General features: G+C 42.5%; 2 protein-coding genes across 3 annotated transcripts in view; one reads left to right on the top strand and one right to left on the bottom strand.

Annotated features, from left to right (window-relative positions):
• The first annotated feature begins 3,090 nt into the window (after window positions 1-3,090).
• Window positions 3,091-6,708, top strand: blcap (bladder cancer associated protein). The gene is made up of 2 exons (XM_067506059.1): window positions 3,091-3,245; window positions 4,794-6,708. The coding sequence occupies exon 2, from the start codon at window positions 4,962-4,964 to the stop codon at window positions 5,223-5,225; it is 264 nt and encodes an 87-aa protein (XP_067362160.1). The 5' UTR covers window positions 3,091-3,245; window positions 4,794-4,961; the 3' UTR covers window positions 5,226-6,708.
• A 4,141-nt stretch (window positions 6,709-10,849) lies between these two features.
• ripor3 (RIPOR family member 3) overlaps window positions 10,850-18,064 on the bottom strand; it is a 43,126-nt gene continuing 35,911 nt past the window's right edge. For both annotated transcript variants that reach the window (XM_067506054.1, XM_067506055.1), the window contains 14 exons: window positions 17,317-17,443; window positions 16,861-17,021; window positions 16,490-16,729; window positions 16,265-16,361; window positions 15,765-16,004; window positions 15,544-15,689; window positions 15,304-15,469; window positions 14,731-14,860; window positions 14,395-14,559; window positions 14,132-14,296; window positions 12,108-12,310; window positions 11,638-11,721; window positions 11,451-11,541; window positions 10,850-11,364 (listed from right to left, as the gene is read on the bottom strand). In XM_067506054.1, the coding sequence (XP_067362155.1) occupies window positions 11,264-11,364; window positions 11,451-11,541; window positions 11,638-11,721; window positions 12,108-12,310; window positions 14,132-14,296; window positions 14,395-14,559; window positions 14,731-14,860; window positions 15,304-15,469; window positions 15,544-15,689; window positions 15,765-16,004; window positions 16,265-16,361; window positions 16,490-16,729; window positions 16,861-17,021; window positions 17,317-17,443 (2,116 nt within the window). In that variant the 3' untranslated portion in view covers window positions 10,850-11,263. The remainder of the gene's footprint in view (window positions 11,365-11,450; window positions 11,542-11,637; window positions 11,722-12,107; window positions 12,311-14,131; window positions 14,297-14,394; window positions 14,560-14,730; window positions 14,861-15,303; window positions 15,470-15,543; window positions 15,690-15,764; window positions 16,005-16,264; window positions 16,362-16,489; window positions 16,730-16,860; window positions 17,022-17,316; window positions 17,444-18,064) is intronic.

Genomic DNA, 18,064 nt, shown 5'->3' with positions numbered 1-18,064 from the left:
CAAGTTAGCGCACTCACGCTTGAGTTACCATGGTCATGTCCGAGTCATTCCGGACATTTTAGTGTCTCTGCGGCAATGGTAAAGTCATTAGGATCGTGTCCAAGCCAGTGCCCTCAAATAGCAACATGTCTGAGTTGCTACGGTTGTCAAACCATGTTTCAGTCACTGCGAATGAGTCACTAAACTCGTTTGACTGAATAACCAGCCTTTAAAGATTGCAAGTCATCAAACGTGGGACTAACACAGTGGGCCTGACTTGTCCAGGACTGCATTTATTAGATAGGGAGATGCAGTGTTGGGCAGTATTACTTAGTAGTATATAACTTTTTTTAGTAAAGAGTCGTGTGAGGGATTATATTATAATAATAGATTATAATAGATTGATAATACAATTACAATTAGTCATTTGGCAACCGCTTGTATGCAAAAAGTGAGATGTTGAGTACACAGGGGCAATGAAATCTTTCCCCAGGACATTTTGACATGTGGTCAGGAGGCCTGGGGTTCGAACTACTGACTCTGATGTTGGAAGCCTGCCGCCACATAATGATTATAAAATTACAGTTACTAATCCAAGTATTGCTGCATCATTTAATGACCCGATGGAAAAAGTTGTTTATGCCCTAAAGATGCAAAGAACCCACGAAGAGCAGCAGGCTGCCGCACAGTAGTATGTCCTCAGATCTGGAACCTGCAGCGGTGACTGTTTCCTTACGGCCGACTTCTCAACAGCTACTGTGACACTGAGGTCACATCAAGGGGTCAGAGGAAGGCACGTGTATGGTTATACGGGGGAAGAGGGAATAGATTTATTTCATCTTATGATTAGACTGTAGCAATTAGCAGTAGAAGTAATTTTCATACTTCGTTTAAAGCAAAGTAACATTATTACTAGACATCATAAGTAAAGAGTAACTGAAGAGTAACTGAGTAAATTGCCCAACGCTGCTGATAAGTGACCAAAATGTAATGGCACCCAGTAAAACCCCAGATCAGACGAGAGGGGACAAGCTAAAATATTTTTGTCTGATCTGCATGGAGGAAGACAACTGCGGCAGCTCTTTTAAACATTACTTCGATTTTTTTGTTTCCTCTTTTCTCAGTGACTTCCTTGCTGCAGATGTCAGTGTCCATTCCTGTCACAGACACTATTGCCCATCTGCATTTCATCAAGACGTTGCCCGAATTTCAGCTCTTTTACTCGATGTTAACAATACTGTATACGGCTTCACTATAAACCCCGCTGAATACCTGCCTAAATGACTGCCTGCAATGTAGACGATCTGTTTCTGAAAGCACAAGCTACAGGCAGGACTCCGTCCCCTTGTCATCCAGACGCAGCATGTAGCTTTCAGCACTGCAGCGAGCACAATATAACAAACTTGCTTCTGTTTGTCAAAACCCTGACGAAGAGACTTTTGCTTTTTGTTGCTAGAAATGAACTGAACGCTTCAGAGATTCTGATCATTTCCATTTGTTTCCACAGATGATTTTTTTCCCTCGGAATCTGACTGCAGCATTACGTATGTTTGCATTCGTTTGCGCTGCCAGTGCTGCTAGTGCAAGTCAATGGGAATTCAGTTGTAGCAACGAGAGAAAAAACAAATGACCCTTTGTATAAGAGAACATTGAGCTTCCTGGTAAGATTTTTCACCAGGCTTTTGTCTAACATTTTGTTGAGGTTTCATTCTAGATTTTGTTTTTGTATTTATTTTACAAGCCTATTTTGTATGTCTATTTTTATGCATTTTGATCACATATTGTCTGTCACTCCTTTGGTTGTCAGTGTAATAAGTTGAATGTGTAAAGTAAAGTTTGGAAGAAATGTGATTTCTTGTTATTTCTCCCTTCCCCACAGCTTTAAATGTGATAATTGGGTTTGCAAAACTAATAACTAATATAGATGATTACTACACTTTTTAAAGCTGAAGAGTGCTGTGAAGCAACTGGACCGGAATGAAATCGAAATACAGAGACCTAAATAATTCAAGTAAACGTTATGCAAGACGCAAAAGTAATGGCACAATTGAGCTCTAGCGCTGATAGGCCTTGGCTAGAAGCTGTGAATTAGACTGGATGTACATTCAGGAAAGACACATACAGCTAGATAAACTGTTAGATCCCAAAACTTAGGAGCAGGTTCTGTATTAGGGTTAGATTAACATGACCGGGCTGATACAGGTCAAAACTGGGGTAAATCTAAATCTTAACTTTCACCTTAAACCTAAATAGTTTTCAAACCATGCAATAAAATGGACATCAACACAAGTAAACATTCAGTTGTCATTCGAAAATACTACCAATATCAGTATGTACTGTATGTCTTGTGATAATGGCACTTAATCAGAGATAAGTAGTTTAACATGGATCCCTTACAAACTTACCTGCTTTTCTGGCCAAGTAATTTAACACAAACAAGACGTTTTTCATTTCTTTCAGTACACGTGCAACTTTTATAAGAGTGAATGGACACAATCCCTGACTGTGTTCTGCAACAGTTTTACCTGTACTTAAAGCTGAGTAAAGAGCTACCTGGGTGGTGTGATGTCCTACTACCCAGGAAGTAAACTGCAAATCCTTGAAAACACATATGTTGAGCTTGTGTTTTGGAAATTTGACCTGTGGTGATGTTACACATAAAACTATACTAAAACTAAACTAAACAACTAAAATGGTGTTTTTAACCGCTTTATGTACCAACAGCTGGTTCATCCATCATAGAACATCATCATTTATTTGTTCCTTGTATTTTTGTAGAAATGTGCAGTCGAAGTTACACAACTGAGTCTGTAGTGGAGTAAAAATTAAAATGGAAATACTTCATTTAAGTACAAATAACTAAAAACAAAAGTACTGCACTCGAGTAAGTATCCTGTTACCAGCTTTGCACGTTTGTTTACCGTATTTGGAATTGATGTCAGTGGGGGATCTGTATTACAGTTTTACTCATTTCAAGTAAAAAAGGAGTAATAGGGCTCCAAATATTGTGCATTGAAACAAAAAAGACTTTGCATCATCCAGCATCTACTGACTTGGGATCTAACCAATTCCTGCTGTAGTGGACTTTATTGCATTCAGGCAGATCTCGGTCAACTAAAACTCTGCGCTCGGCCTCATCTCGGCTTTGCACCAGGGGTCCTTCATGCTAATGCTCCTCAGCTAGCAGCTAAGTACGCAGTCAGATGTTGAGGCAGAAGTGGCGTTGCTGGTTACTGTGTGCTGATAATGATCCCGGAAAATGCCAGGTTTGTTAATCGCTTTCTTACAAGACACCTTAAACACAAGCCTGTATTGTCACGTTAATAGCGACTTGCATTTTTGAAACGTTTGTTACACACTCGCGAAATCCTGTCGCGTTTCATGCTAACCTAGCTAAGCTAGTTAGCGTTAGGTAACGCTACGCTCTCTGGGCTCAGGAGAAATTGTTAATGCCAACATTTTCATGGTCTTGCTGTGAACTTAATTTTGAAACATTTGCGTGGTTTACACGTTAAATACTAAATTACTTTAGTCCCAGAGTAGAACGACAATGCTCCTCACTGCTCGCGTGACATTAAGTTGTTAACTGGCGGATGTTGCTAGCGTTAGTTAGCGCACATCGCGATATCATTTTAGAAAACGGCATTGACCGAATGTTAGTAGTTAACGTTACTGGAATGACCAGTGCAAGTCATTGGACGTGCGACATGCTACAGTAATTAGCTTGTTTTCCCACGAGCTAAAGACGGAAACGGCAATGTTACGTTAAATCGGTGCATTTCCGAGTGTTTGTGTCAGTCTGTACGTACAAAGCGTAGCCGTTGGACAACTCTGGGGTTCGGTGTCAATCCGCGTGTTAAGTGGTGACGTATTACCCCCCAGGGATCCTTTCATTCAGTCCGAATCTAGAATCTCATGTTAGTTTCCATCTCAATAGAACCAAGGAAACTTTGGAAAAGAAATCCAGTTGACAAGATCCAACCTCCAACCTTCGGATAACCAAACCTGGATGACTGACAATCTTCACCGACATCTTATAAGAGGGGGGAGAGCCCAGAGCCTGCTAAGCTCCACTAGCAGTAGGCTAATGTAATATTACATGTGTCAGTCCTGCCGCGGGTACTAACCGGTTATCGTCCATGTTCACGTTGATTCATGTGCTGCAGACTTTAAAAGTGTATCTTTGGATATTCACAGCTAGCAAACTAGCCTCCTAGCAACTTTTTAAACACCTCAAACTCTCCTCTTAATGGATGCCTTCAATTGTATCATCCGAAAAAATGGGGAGAGAAAATGACTCATTTTTTTTACTAGTGGGAATCGGTGGAAAAACTGCTGCTTTAACCTTTAATGTTGGACACGTTAAAGCAGATTTTGACACTGAACTTTTCCCGTTAATCTAGTTCTATTTGCCGCTGGCCGTCACACATCCCTACCGTAGCACTGGGTTGCTTAGTGCGCATCTCGTTAGCTTAGCAACAAGGCTACAGGTGTCACGTCCCTACAGGGAAGTTACCCATGTAAATAGTGTGTCCTCCAAAAGACAGTCCACCTTCAGGCCTCCCCCTGTGGGGGTAAGAATGCCTCCTACTTAAAATAATGCATACTTTTTTTAATGCTTTATTTAACAATTATAATGAGCAACAAACGAGCAAGGCTTTAAGCAAAAAAATAAAAGTAAACTATCATTGCACAAATATGTAGAGGTAAAATACTATAGTTTCAGAGTCCAGTGGATATTTCCAGTACATATATAATTAATTGTAGCACAAGTTTGACCAGACTCTCATTCTTTCCATCTCTGCTGTCTCCAGGGATGACCTGATGACAGTGATACCTGACCTGTTCCTGCATCATCTCAGCTCTGTCAGATAGGACAATTCTCCCACATCTGACTGCTGATCTTCCTTCAAAGACTTCAGCCAACCTCCTATTAAGCTGTACCCACAGTCTCTCTGCAACCTTCCTTAAATTAAGAGACTATGTATTGCCTACAGTGGCTACTCCCTGTGCTGCTCATCCCCAAGCCGCTGAACCCGGCGCTGTGGTTTAACCACTCCATGTTTATGGGCTTCTACCTGCTCAGCTTCCTGCTGGAGAGGAAACCCTGCACCATCTGTGCCTTGGTCTTCCTGGCTGCTCTGTTCCTCATCTGCTACAGCTGTTGGGGCAACTGCTTCCTCTACCACTGCCAGGATGCAGCACTGCCAGACGCTGCGCACGACCCAGCAATTGTTGGGACCTAGGAGGGAAAAACTGTAGAGATATCAGAGTGGGGAGAAGGAAGGGTCTGAAGGGTGACAAGGCATCGCTGGAGATTTACTTTAGAATTATATTGCCATGCTGTAAGAAGGGAGGGACTGCAGTTTGGGAGTGGGAGAGCGGTGACGAGGCGGTTCTGAAAGACTGCCGACAGGGAGTACCCCTTAGAATACAGACAATGTTCGGTCAGAGGCGGTACTGAGGCGGAGAACAGCCAGTTCTGGAGGAGTATTATGGCTGGTTTTACTATGCTGTAAAGAAAGATGGGCATAATTTAAGGACAGGGAAGAGGAGGGGGAAGCAACATTGGAGGAGACAATAGGTGAACAATTGTGTAACAGACAGGAAAGGATGTGCACGCAAAATTTACTTAAGGGAAGGAAAAGAAGAACTTAATTTTCAGCAACTTTCATTCCAGCATTTGAAAGAAAACTCCACAATATGTGACAAAATATGACCACTGTGTTTCAGTACTGTTTCCTTTGTAGCCCACAGACTCCCTTAATTCACATTTTCTAAAAACCTGTTAAACCTGTTATCAGAATGGCAAATATTCTTCATCTCAAACTGCCAAAATTCACTCAACTGCGCGGAAATCAGCAGATGGAGTTTAGCCTTTTCAAACTTCCCTGGCAGCCGTGGTCACAACTCAGTCTCGGCAACTTTAAAGAGTAGACGGTGCTGAGAAAGACTTGGCACCTTAATATGTGAACATGCCTTTCACAGTCCGACCTGACCAAACTGTCACCATTTTGGCTCTGCACATGTAATGCTTCACAAAAGGTGAGCGCACTGGACAATCAATAGAAATGCTACGAATAAGTCCCCGTTTGCCACATCGCCACACAGACGCATCTCAGACGGTGCAATAAAACTAAAAAAAAAAACTGTCCTGTTGTCACCCACTGTGCTTTGCAGCTGCCCCCTCCTTGTCTCCTGTTCCCTCCTCAGAGCAAATGTCCCATACTGCCACACTTTTGAGCTGGTCTGTTTTTGTTTCTCTTATGCATGGGTTGCTGTTAGTGTATTTTTCACAAGTTAAGTTCATTCAATTTTACATTTTAATTCAAATTAAAAGCTGACAGTTGTCGGGGGGGTAGAAAAGTCTGTATGTGTGTAGGCTGGATGAAAGAGAATTTATGTCTTTTTTCTTTTTCTTTTTTTTTTTTTTTGTCATGACATGCTGATAAGAGTAAAAACATGATGATTCACAAGGAAACAAACGGTAGACAGTATTTCCAGCAACATTTTTGCATTCAGAAAGCTGGCTGAAAAAAAAAAAAAATGGTGTCAAAAGGGCAAAAGTTTCCTTGTGTGTTTTAGCTGCAAATGTATAACTGTCAGACACAGGTTACGGTGTTCATAGTGTGTGTGTGTGTGTGAGAGAAACCTCTTGTTGCAGTGTTAAACCTCACTGCTACACTATTGCTTTGGTTTTAATTTAAATAAAGTTTTCCTTCTGTGTTACATTTTGTCATAGTTTTATGGATATACTTTCTCGTTTCTTCCAAAAGTATCTGGGGTTCACAGTTGCTAAAATGATCCTGAAGTTAAAATCAGTGAGTATAATCAGGAACATATACTTCCAGGTAAGAGGTTATTATACGTGTGCATTAATGTGTAAACTGTGTTTTGTTTTTACTAGTTGAAGTGACACATTTTAACAAGATTAGAGTTAAAGGATTTTCCTTAACCAAATATTTATTTGCAAAACTAGAAAATATTGCAGCTACAAGAATACAACTGTCTGTTTCTAACCAAAAGTGGAAATATATTTTTTGTTTTTTTTAATTTGGTGGCCGTGTGATGGCAGCGTGGTTACTGCTGCTGCGATGATCATGTGTATCTACATTTACAGTCTCCTCCTTTTGCATTGTGATGTGTTGTAGACTTGCCTTAAACTGATGATTGCTCATCGCAGTAAAACCTACAAAACAAAGGAAAAGCATGTTTTTAGACATATTTTGCAAATGTTATCAATTTGACATAGTTTAGAAAGACACACAGTGGAATATGTATAGTCCTAATCTTCACACTTCAGGTCAGCACAAGGACATGAAGTCCAGGAAATTCTCTTTAGATCTCCGGCACAAGTATATGACAGTATAACAACTTCTAAAGTCTTGAATTTGTGGGAGTTGTTGAGCGTAAATTCCAATTAGATCTATTTAAAATTGATGTACAAAATGTGCAAAAAGTCAAGGGGTCCGAGTAAAGTGGCAGAATAATAAATGTATAAAGGAAAACTTTAATTTCACACCCAAACACAAGCCAGTGGGGAAATGTATGTATGGATTAAGCCCTTGAAATAGTTTGGTGATTGGTAGGCTGACCTCTACACATTAAGTATAAAATTTTGAAATATTAAGTAGCTGAGTGTCTGGAATAACTCAGTAGCTGTAACGTTTAATAAGAATTTGCGAAGTAACTAACGAGCTGTCAGATAAAAACCAACTTCTTTCTCTTTGAAGTGTAGCAGAGTAAAAGGCCATAGGTAGAACCAGAACTTGACTTGATGCAGTAACTGCTGCTTTGCCTGTGTGGCCGACTATTGAACATATTCTGATAAATTGCTGATATATTTACCTGGTGCTAATGAGCTCTGCAGTTAAACTAGAGATCTGACAAAAGACAAACTCTGTCAAATCCCTGCTCACAAAACCAACCAACCAAAGAACATCCGGCCAGATCAACATGCGGACAATGATCCGCTGGGACGTCCCTGAACTCACAGGATAAGCTGAGAGGACAAAAGAAACAAAACTATTTATGGTTGTTTTCCGTTTGCTTTTGGAACGTTTGTGTCTCCGGATTTATGAGCAAACCTGCAAAACATTAGCACATATGATGCCTCACATGATTTCTACATTTAATCTTTCCTTGTTCTGCCACATCTTCCTCACCTCCACATTTTCCCTCTACGTAACACAGAAATTCAAACTATTCCCAAACAAAAACATGATTTGGAAAAAGTTCAATATAGTCTGTCAATATGACTGTGAAATGCTTTTCCTATGTGTTCCTGCAGGAGGGAGGGGGGAGGGGGGGGGCTACTAAAACAAAGATGTTCAAACACAGTAAAGGCCCGGCTCTGCTTCCTGTTTGTTTTCTGAACGTTTTCAGGCTTTTAGGCGGTGACCTGACTCTGCATCTGATTATCTTAAAATAAGATAAAATAAAGGAAGACGTCTTCGAATGTTCTGCCTGTGGTTGCACTGACTCATGACACTGTGAGTGGTGCTTTGCTGAGCACTTGGATCCCTGCTTTGTTTAATTAACGTTCAACTTAACTCCCCAAAAAACTTCCTGAACCTGTGCTGAGCCCTCGTGGATCCACTGATGCAAAGGAAAAACTCTGTCAAAGCTTCCCACGGCTTTCTATTGACCTTCCAAACAGTCTTTAAATGTCCCCATGTAGATTGTGGGCCCTTCCCAAACTTCACGTCACCCGAGGCGCCAGCTGAGGGCGACGCCTCTGTTTGATGGAGCCAGTAGACTGTGGGAGACATCAGGTGAATGGTTGCACTCAACAAGGGCGACACACCAGCGAAATGCGCTGGAATAAACTAACGGTACAGTTGAGTCGATCAGCTCAGTTGTTTGAGCACTTTCTGACTCTTCTCATTACGAAAACCTGCTGGGTCTTTAAGAAAACTCATGGTTTCCTTCAGCATCATTAGTTGTTTTTTTTGTAATTATGTTCATACCAAACATACTTTATGTCAAACATAAAGTCGCCATCATTCAGTGATGGAAGAAATAGTCAGAAACTCTACATAGGTAAAGGTACAAATACACTAGCAACAATATACTGTAGTAAAAATATAGTTACCCACTGACATTTCTACTTAAGTTTACTTAAAGTATTAACAGGTACAACTACTTGTACACGTAAAATTCTTTTCCCTCCCTGTCTGTGGACCAGTCCTGCATCATGTTTTGATTAACTCATTAATTGTAATAAACATAAGTGATGGGTTGAAGCTGATTTAGACACGATCTGATGCTTTTCATCTTCCGGAAACGTTTGGTGGCAGCTCGTGCCATTGTTTCGTGGTCTTTGACACTGCAGACTGAATGTGACAGCACAGCCGACGATCTGAATGCAGCAGCTTCATGTCTGATAATGGACCACGAGTCTGTTGGTTTCCACTTTACTGTGTGTGCAGATCGCTGTGGAAAGGATGAGGTCAGCACAACATGTGAAAGAGTAAAAGTACTGCATACCAGCTCACTTTGAGTACTGCTAGTATGTCACATACTGTAAGTCTTTAAATAAGACAATGGAAGAAGGAAGTGATTGAGACCATGTCTGTGCCTGGTTTAGTGAAGAGATTCCTGTCTCACTAGTAATTAGTTTTTATTTTTTTTAAAAAGGGTGGTAAACTATAAAATGTGTATAATTTAGTAGAGTAAAAAGTACAGATATGTGAAAAATGTCCTTAAGAAGTGTCATTAAATGTCCCTCTGACGTTAAATTTATCTGCACTTGTAACTGAAAAATGTCACCAGATGACATCACTTGGAGGAACCTTCAGTTCAGATTATGTCATCCTGTTGCTCACAATATAGAGTTTGTGATTATGGTCAACCTGCTTTAACCAGAGCTCCTCTAGATGACATCATCGAAACGCCTGATGATGAAAATCTCCTCCAGGTGAAGTCATCTGGAGGAGTTTTTTTTTTAAGAGAAATATTTTAATATCTACAGAAGTTCATGTGCTCTGTCCGTGTGACTGATTCCCACCTAATTTGGTGAAAGTAAATGAACTGTTCATAACCTGTTAAAAAGTGCTTCTGTTTAAACGTGATGACGAGTGTATGTATTTACATACGAGTATATTTATACGACTGTATTGTACCGATTTGAACAGTTTTTACGCTGCTTGCAGAGACGTAAGTACTTAATCCGCAGTACTCAGTCAGTACAGTTGTGAGGTACTTGGTCTTCACTAGACTAAATTTTCCATCATTTATTTTACATCTTTATTAACTTTCTGCACATGTGGATTTTTGTAAACAACCCAATAAACCAGTAAATTCTCATGTCTTATGGATAAAGCAGCTGCCAGTTTTTAAATCAACACTTATTGTTGTTTTATTCACTGCTGTAAATATTTTTGACATAATTTTTACTCTTTGATTTGGACTTTGAAATTCCCTTTTTCAGAAACTTTTAGAGCATGTACTTTGTGTCCTTCAGCTTGAGCGAAGACTATAGTACTTTGTGTGTACTTCTACCACATCTGCTGCCCTCTACTCTTATGTTTAAACGTGTGCACGTGCGCACGCGCTCAAACGTTTAATTCCTTCAGCAGCTGTAAAGCAGGACACACACTTTTGCCCCGGGAGAGCAGCTTTAGGAGAGCAAAGAGGAAAATAGTTGGCTGCCAGCCACAGTTGGTTTGATTGTTCTCCCATAATCCTCTGGCGTCCTTGAATGTAACAAATCTTGTTTGTGGAAACATCATCAGCATCCATTTGGTTTTCTAAGTACTCAAAAGCTAACAAGGAGGAGGACAGTGAAGAAGTCTGAATAAATAAATGGCAAGTTCGGGCTTATTGGGATTTCTTTAGTCCCTCAGAGTTTAAAAGGCACATTGTGTGATAGTGTGTGAAATCATATATTTATTGTTCATCTTCCAACAAAATCCAGTACTCTGAAGTTCTTTTCCCAGCACCAGAGAAGCAGACGTACCTCAAAGGACGTTGTATAAAAACAGACATCTAATTAAATTAAATAACTACTGCTAGTACTGAAATATTGAGCATAATTCCACCATCCGGGAATGTAACACAAAACATACACTGAAGCTGTGGTTTAAAGTCACTGCAATGTCCACAGAATTCATCAAATTGTAGCTTTGGACACAATCCAGACTGTTTCCTGAATATCAGTGAGCGAACGCCGTCGTCTTCAGCCTTTTTGTAGCGTGTGCTTGAAGAAACAAGGCTCTTTGTGTTGAATCCCATCAACACCAACAACCACTCGCTCCCCTTCTTCAGCTCCAGGCCTCTTTGCCTATAGAATGGTGATCTCGGTCTCCTGGTTCTGGTAGGCCTCTTCCTGCATCTCAGTGTACAGCAGGTCCATCCTCTGGAAGGCCACGTAGCCCTTTTTACCTGCAGACAACACGTAGAAAGTTCAGCGAAACTACACAGTAACTCAACGAACGAGCTCCTGCATGCGAAGTTATCAGCGTTCGCACCAAAGGAGAGGACCGTTTCTCTGGCAGCGCTGCGAAGATCTTCATCTGCTGATCTGTACAAATCCACCACGTGGTCCACACTCTCCGTCGCCTGGCACACACACACACACACACAGAATTTATAAGTCCTTAAAAAGCCTTGTAGCAATTTTAAAGTCAATATCTGTGTGTGTTGCGTGTCGCTCACCCTGAGGCATTTTAAAGCCAGACAGGAGCCCTGTTGGATTTGAACGTCGGTGCTTTTCAGACTCTCTGTGTAGTAAACTATCGCCTGGAGAAGAAGGGAAGAAGAGCAGTTACCAATGTTGTGGGAGAAGTAACATCTCTGCATTTGTTTTCTCAAGGGGAAACAAGTGAAAAGAGGTTGTTTACAGCTGCCGCTCAGTTTACGGTTTGCTGGCGTCTGCTGGCTTTTGAGCTAAATGCTAATGAGGAAATGCTAATATGTTTATGATGTTTATGGTAGGAGGCCTTTATTAACACAAGCAATTTAAAAATTGCTTTCAAAATAAAAGCAAGTGCAAATGTCTTTGTAACACTAACCCAAGTCCAAAGAAGTGAATGTAAGTGTAAATGATGTGCAATTCTCTCTCTCTCCATGTACATTTTACGCAGCCTCCCCAACGTTTCCCTAAGTGAGGAAGTCTTGTCGTCTACCTTACTCCTGAAGGCCTTACAGCCTGCAGCTCTGCACAGGCAGCCGGCAGCAGCTCTGCACACTTTGTGGTTGGAGTCGATCTGCAGGGCGGCCAGGGTCTGCAGCGTGCACCCCAGGGGCAGGAGATCCGCCATGCGCCGACCCCCCAGCTTATTTAAAGCCCGCCTCCGTTTGGGGCTCCTCAGGGCTGACAGGACGTACTCTGAAACACACCAGGGAGCAGGTGAGGACAAACACCAACAGGAGATAGACACACTCCTACATATTAGAGCAGATTTATTTTAATATTAATGAAGTGAAAATCAGACATTCACAGCATATCACTGTTCATTCTTCAACCACCATCTCTCGTATGAACAAATCAGCTGAACGACCCATAAGCTGATGTTTTGTATGTCAACACGTCCTGACCTTTGTGGAACTTTTGTCTTAGTTGTGCTGTAAACTCCACCTGCCTCGTGTTCAGAGGGATTTAAAGCAAATGCCAAAAGTTGCTCCTGACTCTACGTGTCCCCTGACTGAATTTTAGCAGATTTATGTGTCGTGCTATGCAAACCACATGTACTTTAGCATTTTAATAAACAGCAGAAAGCGACTCTCAGTTAAGGCAGGACGTGTGCTCGGGTCTTTCTATGTGCACATATTTTGGCAGCGAGATGAGTCATGTGGCTTTTGAAATCCACACGCACGCCCAGTTTGTTTGGCATGGATGCAGACAGATGGTCCAGATGCCTTTTAATGCGCTGGAATTTCTGGAATGTTCCCAGAGCCTAAAGCACAAAGTAGAACAAGCGCAGCAGACCACCCCTCCATCACACAACAACAACAAGCACCACACACACACACACACACACACCTACACACACACACACACACACACACACACACACACACACACGTTAATGAACCCGGAGACACCTGTCGTGTGTTTCTAGCTGCAGGGCTGCAAATTATATACAATTAATGTACAAGTACATTATTATCTTGTACTTTACTGTGTGTTTATTACTATTTTAGATTGTATAGACAAATGATCAGCTGATCGGCTTTTATTAACTGACAAACCACAAAAAAAGGAAACAGTTTATGGTTCCAGGTTCTCAAGAGTGAGATTCAACATTTCTGAGGATACATTTGTTTGACAGATGCTCCTCAGAGAATCAACAATGGAAAGTATTTACCCTCATACTACTCAGTGTATGAGACACATTAAAGCATTTACTAATAGTATCACTTAAAAGAATTCATCATTAAAAGCGAATGTCGAAATTAAAAGTCGGGGATTATTCACCTCCAGTCGAGCACTTTTAGACAAAAGTGTAATTCTATGTTGTAAAAAGTATCGTAAATAAATTATTAATATGCACTGTCGTGAGCTAGTTTCAGAAATTTGTCAAAACTCTAAGGTTTCTTCTTATGCATATTTGCACAGCAACACGACAATTGTTGTATCAACGCTATTTATGTCTACATCTGCAGTTCTGCTAGTGGGTTTAAAATACAACCTCAGTCTTGCAGCTACAGCTAATGATGATCAGCTAATTCCTTTTTAACAGATCACTAATTAACCCAACCAAAAAAATCCAAACAAAAACATGAAAATTGCCAATAACATCCCAAATCCCAAAGTGATTCGTTGTTTTGTTCAGACAGACAAGGAAAAGCAGAAAGTCGTCACTTTTGAAAAGCGTTGGCATGAAAAACGTCTTCAGAGACTTAATAAATTCTATGAATTTGACAAATTTCATTTGCAGGATTTTATTCAACACAGCTTCAGAATTTCTTCCAGTAAAAACCATCTGTCTGAACACTCTACAGGAGGTTTGCTAAGCTCCTGTGTACAGTCATGTATTCAATAATATACATGTAGTATTTTCATCTTCATCTAAATCCATAACATACTGTATTTTCTCGAGTTTCTATGACCCATCAGTCTCTGAGGTAAATCAGGTTCAGTTTGTGGAGCTCACAGCACTAATAAATACTAAAAAAAAAAAAAAAAAAAAGTTGACATGGGTCATACCTTCTTTGGAGAGGCGTGAGATGTGCTCTCCAAACTCTTGGACGCTCCAGCGTTTCAGATACACCGACAGCTGGAAGAGCGTGACTCTCTCCGGGCTGCAGACCGGCCGAGGGCTGGGCACCATGCGACAGGCCGACTGGACCTGCTGCAGGAGCTGTGAAAACACTGCGGGGAAGGAAGAAAACCCCTTCAGCTCAGACAGTGAAAACACCTCCTGGGTGTCAGGAGCAAAGAACGTGAAGAACCGTGAAGAACCACGCTACCTTTGTCCGACTGGCCGGGCTGCTTGGCCTTCACCTTGTGCGTGTAACGTTTCTTCAGCGTCCTGGAGAAGCTGTCGGTCTGGCAACAGAAAGGAGAGCTGCTGTCGTTCACACAGTCCCCCCAGAACAACAGCACACCCCTCGTACTCTGGGCTTTAGGCAGGACTGAAGAGGAGAAAGACGGAGAGTAATTAACCAGAACATGCATAAAAACCATTTGAAAAGCGGGATTTAGGTTGAAATAATGTGGGTGAACCTCCAATAAATTTTACAATCATCGTGTATTTTCGTGTATATAAATGTCATAAAAAAAACAAAGAAAAATCTTCCACTAACTGTCGCGAGCAGAGATGTTGTCGTTCTTCTCCAGCAGCAGACAGTTGACTCTGTCCAGGACTTCAGCTTGAAGAGACATTTCCTCCAGCAGGTCCCTCTGCGACGGGCCGAAGTCAGTCGTCCCTAACATCTGAGGAAGCGTCATAGGTTTATGTTAGAAGTTTGTAAAGTGAGTGGACAATGAGGAGATGTGACGGGAACCTCTTGATTCCTGCCTGGGATTCTGAACACAACATAGAAGATCAGCCTAAGCTTCCACACTTGATTTACCACATTCAGTAGCAATGTCTTGTCGTGGGTCAATGCTGAATGGGCTCCAAAAGGACAGACACACACACACACACACACACACACAGATGACAAATAGGCAAAAAATAAACGTGACCAGAAAATGCGAAGGAGACACACGATGGCTATATACACAAAAATCCCAAAATGACCAGAAAGACAAAGTAAAAGTATGAAAAATGACAGACACAAAATGACTAAGTTGCCATCACCCAATTATTGGCAGGAAAATTAATCTACATGTTTTACTTAGTCTTTAGTTAATGTGGACATTCAGCACTGTACCTGTAGCAGGATGCAGCAAATATCCAGGTGAGTCTCCAGGGCCTGATCCAGACCCCAGTTCCCAGAAGTCAGGGGAGCAATTAGTAACTCTTCTTCAGAAGCTGATTGGCTGTGCTGGGAGAGGAGGCCAAGGCTCCTCAGGGTGCTCTGCTGGAATGAGCTGATGCTGGTGGACAGAAGAACGGAGAAGATCAGTCGTCAGGCAACACATCTCAGAGTTTCTTCCTTTTGGAAACTCACCCACTGTCTTTTAGTCTCAGGCTGCCCAGACAGGAAGTGTCATCATCTGCACTGAAGTCATGTGACAAGAAGTCAAAGCTGCCCAGGACTTCCTCCACGGCCAGAGTCTCCTCTGACGATGAGCTTCTCAGTAAAGAGAGGTCGTTCTGGAGAAGTGAGCACAAAGATCACATTCAGTGTGTGAACTTGCAGGTGTTCCTGCGTGTGGATCAGTGCGGTACCTTCAGGATGGTCGCCAGGTGTGAGATCTGGTGTTCCAGGGCCTTCAACTCCTTCTCAGAGCAGCTCTGGTTCTGTAACGTCTTCTCCAGCTCTGCGATCAAGGCCCCCAGCCTGAGGGCCTGAGCCCTGCGCTGGGCCCCGCTCACCCCTGACCTCCCTGGTGTCGGAGCAGCTGTCGTGGGCGAGGAAGATGCTGTCTCCGGTGCGGGCGTCGGGGAGGCTGCGGCAGAATGCGAGTCCTGGAACAAACATAGGTGGTGAGGACAGAGTTTACAGTTAGGAGGTTGAGACAAAGTGGAGACAGAAACTGGGAAAAAGTCCCCTCACATGGCTTTTGTATCCTGCATCATTTAAAATTCAAGATCTGCTATGATCAACTAAGACAGCGGGTAACAAGACACGACCATTTATAACGCTGCGCATCAAAAACACTTATTTGCTGCAGGATTTCAAAGCACGACTTCAACGTCGTAAGAAACGTGTTGCACTAGTATTTTACCTGCACGCCGACACTATCCTGGCCCAGCACAGCACTGCGCATCTCAGCTTCTGCTTCTCCAGCTGTGCTCTTTCTGAGGATGTCTGGAGTACTGGACCTGGGTTTGCATGGTGGGATGCAGAAGGCAAAAAGATTCAAATCAAACAAGCAAAGAAACCTGTAACCAGGCATCAAGTCTGTGATGTTTTCTACACTAAACAGATTTATCGTCTAGTTCCTCCTCACCTCTGGACGGCCAGCAGGGACCCCGTCTTACTCTCTGCCAGTGTGGACGACGTTTCCAACGCACCTTCCCACTTCTCCTCCTCCTCCTCCTCCCCCTCCTTCTCTTCCACCTTTCCATCTATCCTCTTCCTCGTCCGACTCTCCTCTACGGAGACCTCCAGGGATCCCCTGTCCTCCCCCGGCGACAGGAGAGGCTGGCTTCCTCCCAGGCTGGAGGGGTAGCTGTGAGGCCGTGTGAGGCTGTGGAGGACAGGCTTTTGTTTGAGGACCCCACTCAAAGATGGTATGATACAAGAAAACTATACATGAATACTGCTTTAAAGGACAGAACCAGCAGGTGGTGTTAGTGTGTTGTACTTTTACTTCCATACCTTCGGCTGTAGGGGGTTTGAGGGAGCAGGTTCGATGTGATGGAGGTGTGTGAGGTGTTGGCCAGGTAGCTGAGCAGAGACACGCCTCCTCTGTTATGGTGAGATTTAGACACCAGAGACGGGAGGGAGCCGTCCTGGTCCTGCAGCTCACGCACCATTGACTGCAGAGGACGGAAAAGACCCACGTGGACATTTAAATATCAAAAATATTAGTACAATTTATATCTGAGAAATTAAGAAAATGATTGACATTAGATAAAATCCCTTAAAACAAAAGGACCCTGCTGCTACGGTGGCCAAGAGGAAAACATGCTGTCAGCGATAATCACAATGAAACTGCTGTTGAAAAAAATGACCTGAATATGAAAAATGAGCCTGTACAGATACGTGAATATATGCATTCATCTGTGTATTAGAGACCCCACAATCATTGTGTGTGTGTGTACGTGTACTCACTATGAAGTATTTCTCGGTGAAGGAGGGGGTGCTCGGTGCCGTCCAGCTGTAAACTGAGCTCTTTCTGCTGGACACCGACTGCCTGCTGACAGACAGCGGCCGCATCTTCTCGGCGCTGTCAAACGGGCTGGAGGTGCAAACACACACACAAACATGAGGAGACTGAATAGTGAGTGCGCTCGAATGTTCTAAACCTGCTTTCTCAGTGTAAGCTTGGTTCAGGTCTGAGCTTCGACGGCTGCAGCCAGACTCGTTTTCCACCTGTTCCTGCTTTGCACACTGCTCCGAACACACCTGACCCAGGTACCCAGCGGTGGGTTCCCCATGGTTCCCCGTGATAAAGAACCCCATGAACCAGGCTGTGAGCCTTGATAAAGGTGCGAGGGGGGAACCAAGCATCAGCAGGCGACTTAACGTGAACCACCGCTCACTGTACGTAACATTACAGTACACATCACTGACAATAAAGCCAAGAACTGTAGCTTCAATGCATTTGCAGACAAGAAAAAAGGTTTTGCAGAACTTTCCCATCTTTTCCCTCACTCTGCAGGCCTAACTGTGTCTTCCTGCAACAGTTTAGACACAGTCTGTGCAAGCTCATAGATTTCATTCCCAAAGCTCCTGATTCCACTGAATCTGTTTATTTTATTTGATACATTCTAATGTGGCGAGTTCCAAATGTCAGTTCACTGCCAAATCAGAGCGATAACTTGAATTTTCCCCAGAAACCTTAATGGAAACAGAAAAT

This window comes from Channa argus, chromosome 5 (assembly GCF_033026475.1).
Source record: "Channa argus isolate prfri chromosome 5, Channa argus male v1.0, whole genome shotgun sequence".
Classification (NCBI taxonomy): Eukaryota; Metazoa; Chordata; class Actinopteri; order Anabantiformes; family Channidae; genus Channa; species Channa argus.
Note: the sequence above shows the minus strand (reverse complement) of the source record. Positions and strands in the feature narration are given on the sequence as shown.

Coding starts and splice junctions, on each gene's coding strand:
- blcap (XM_067506059.1), top strand. CDS start 4,962: ATGTATTGCCTACAGTGGCTACTCCCTGTGCTGCTCATCCCCAAGCCG.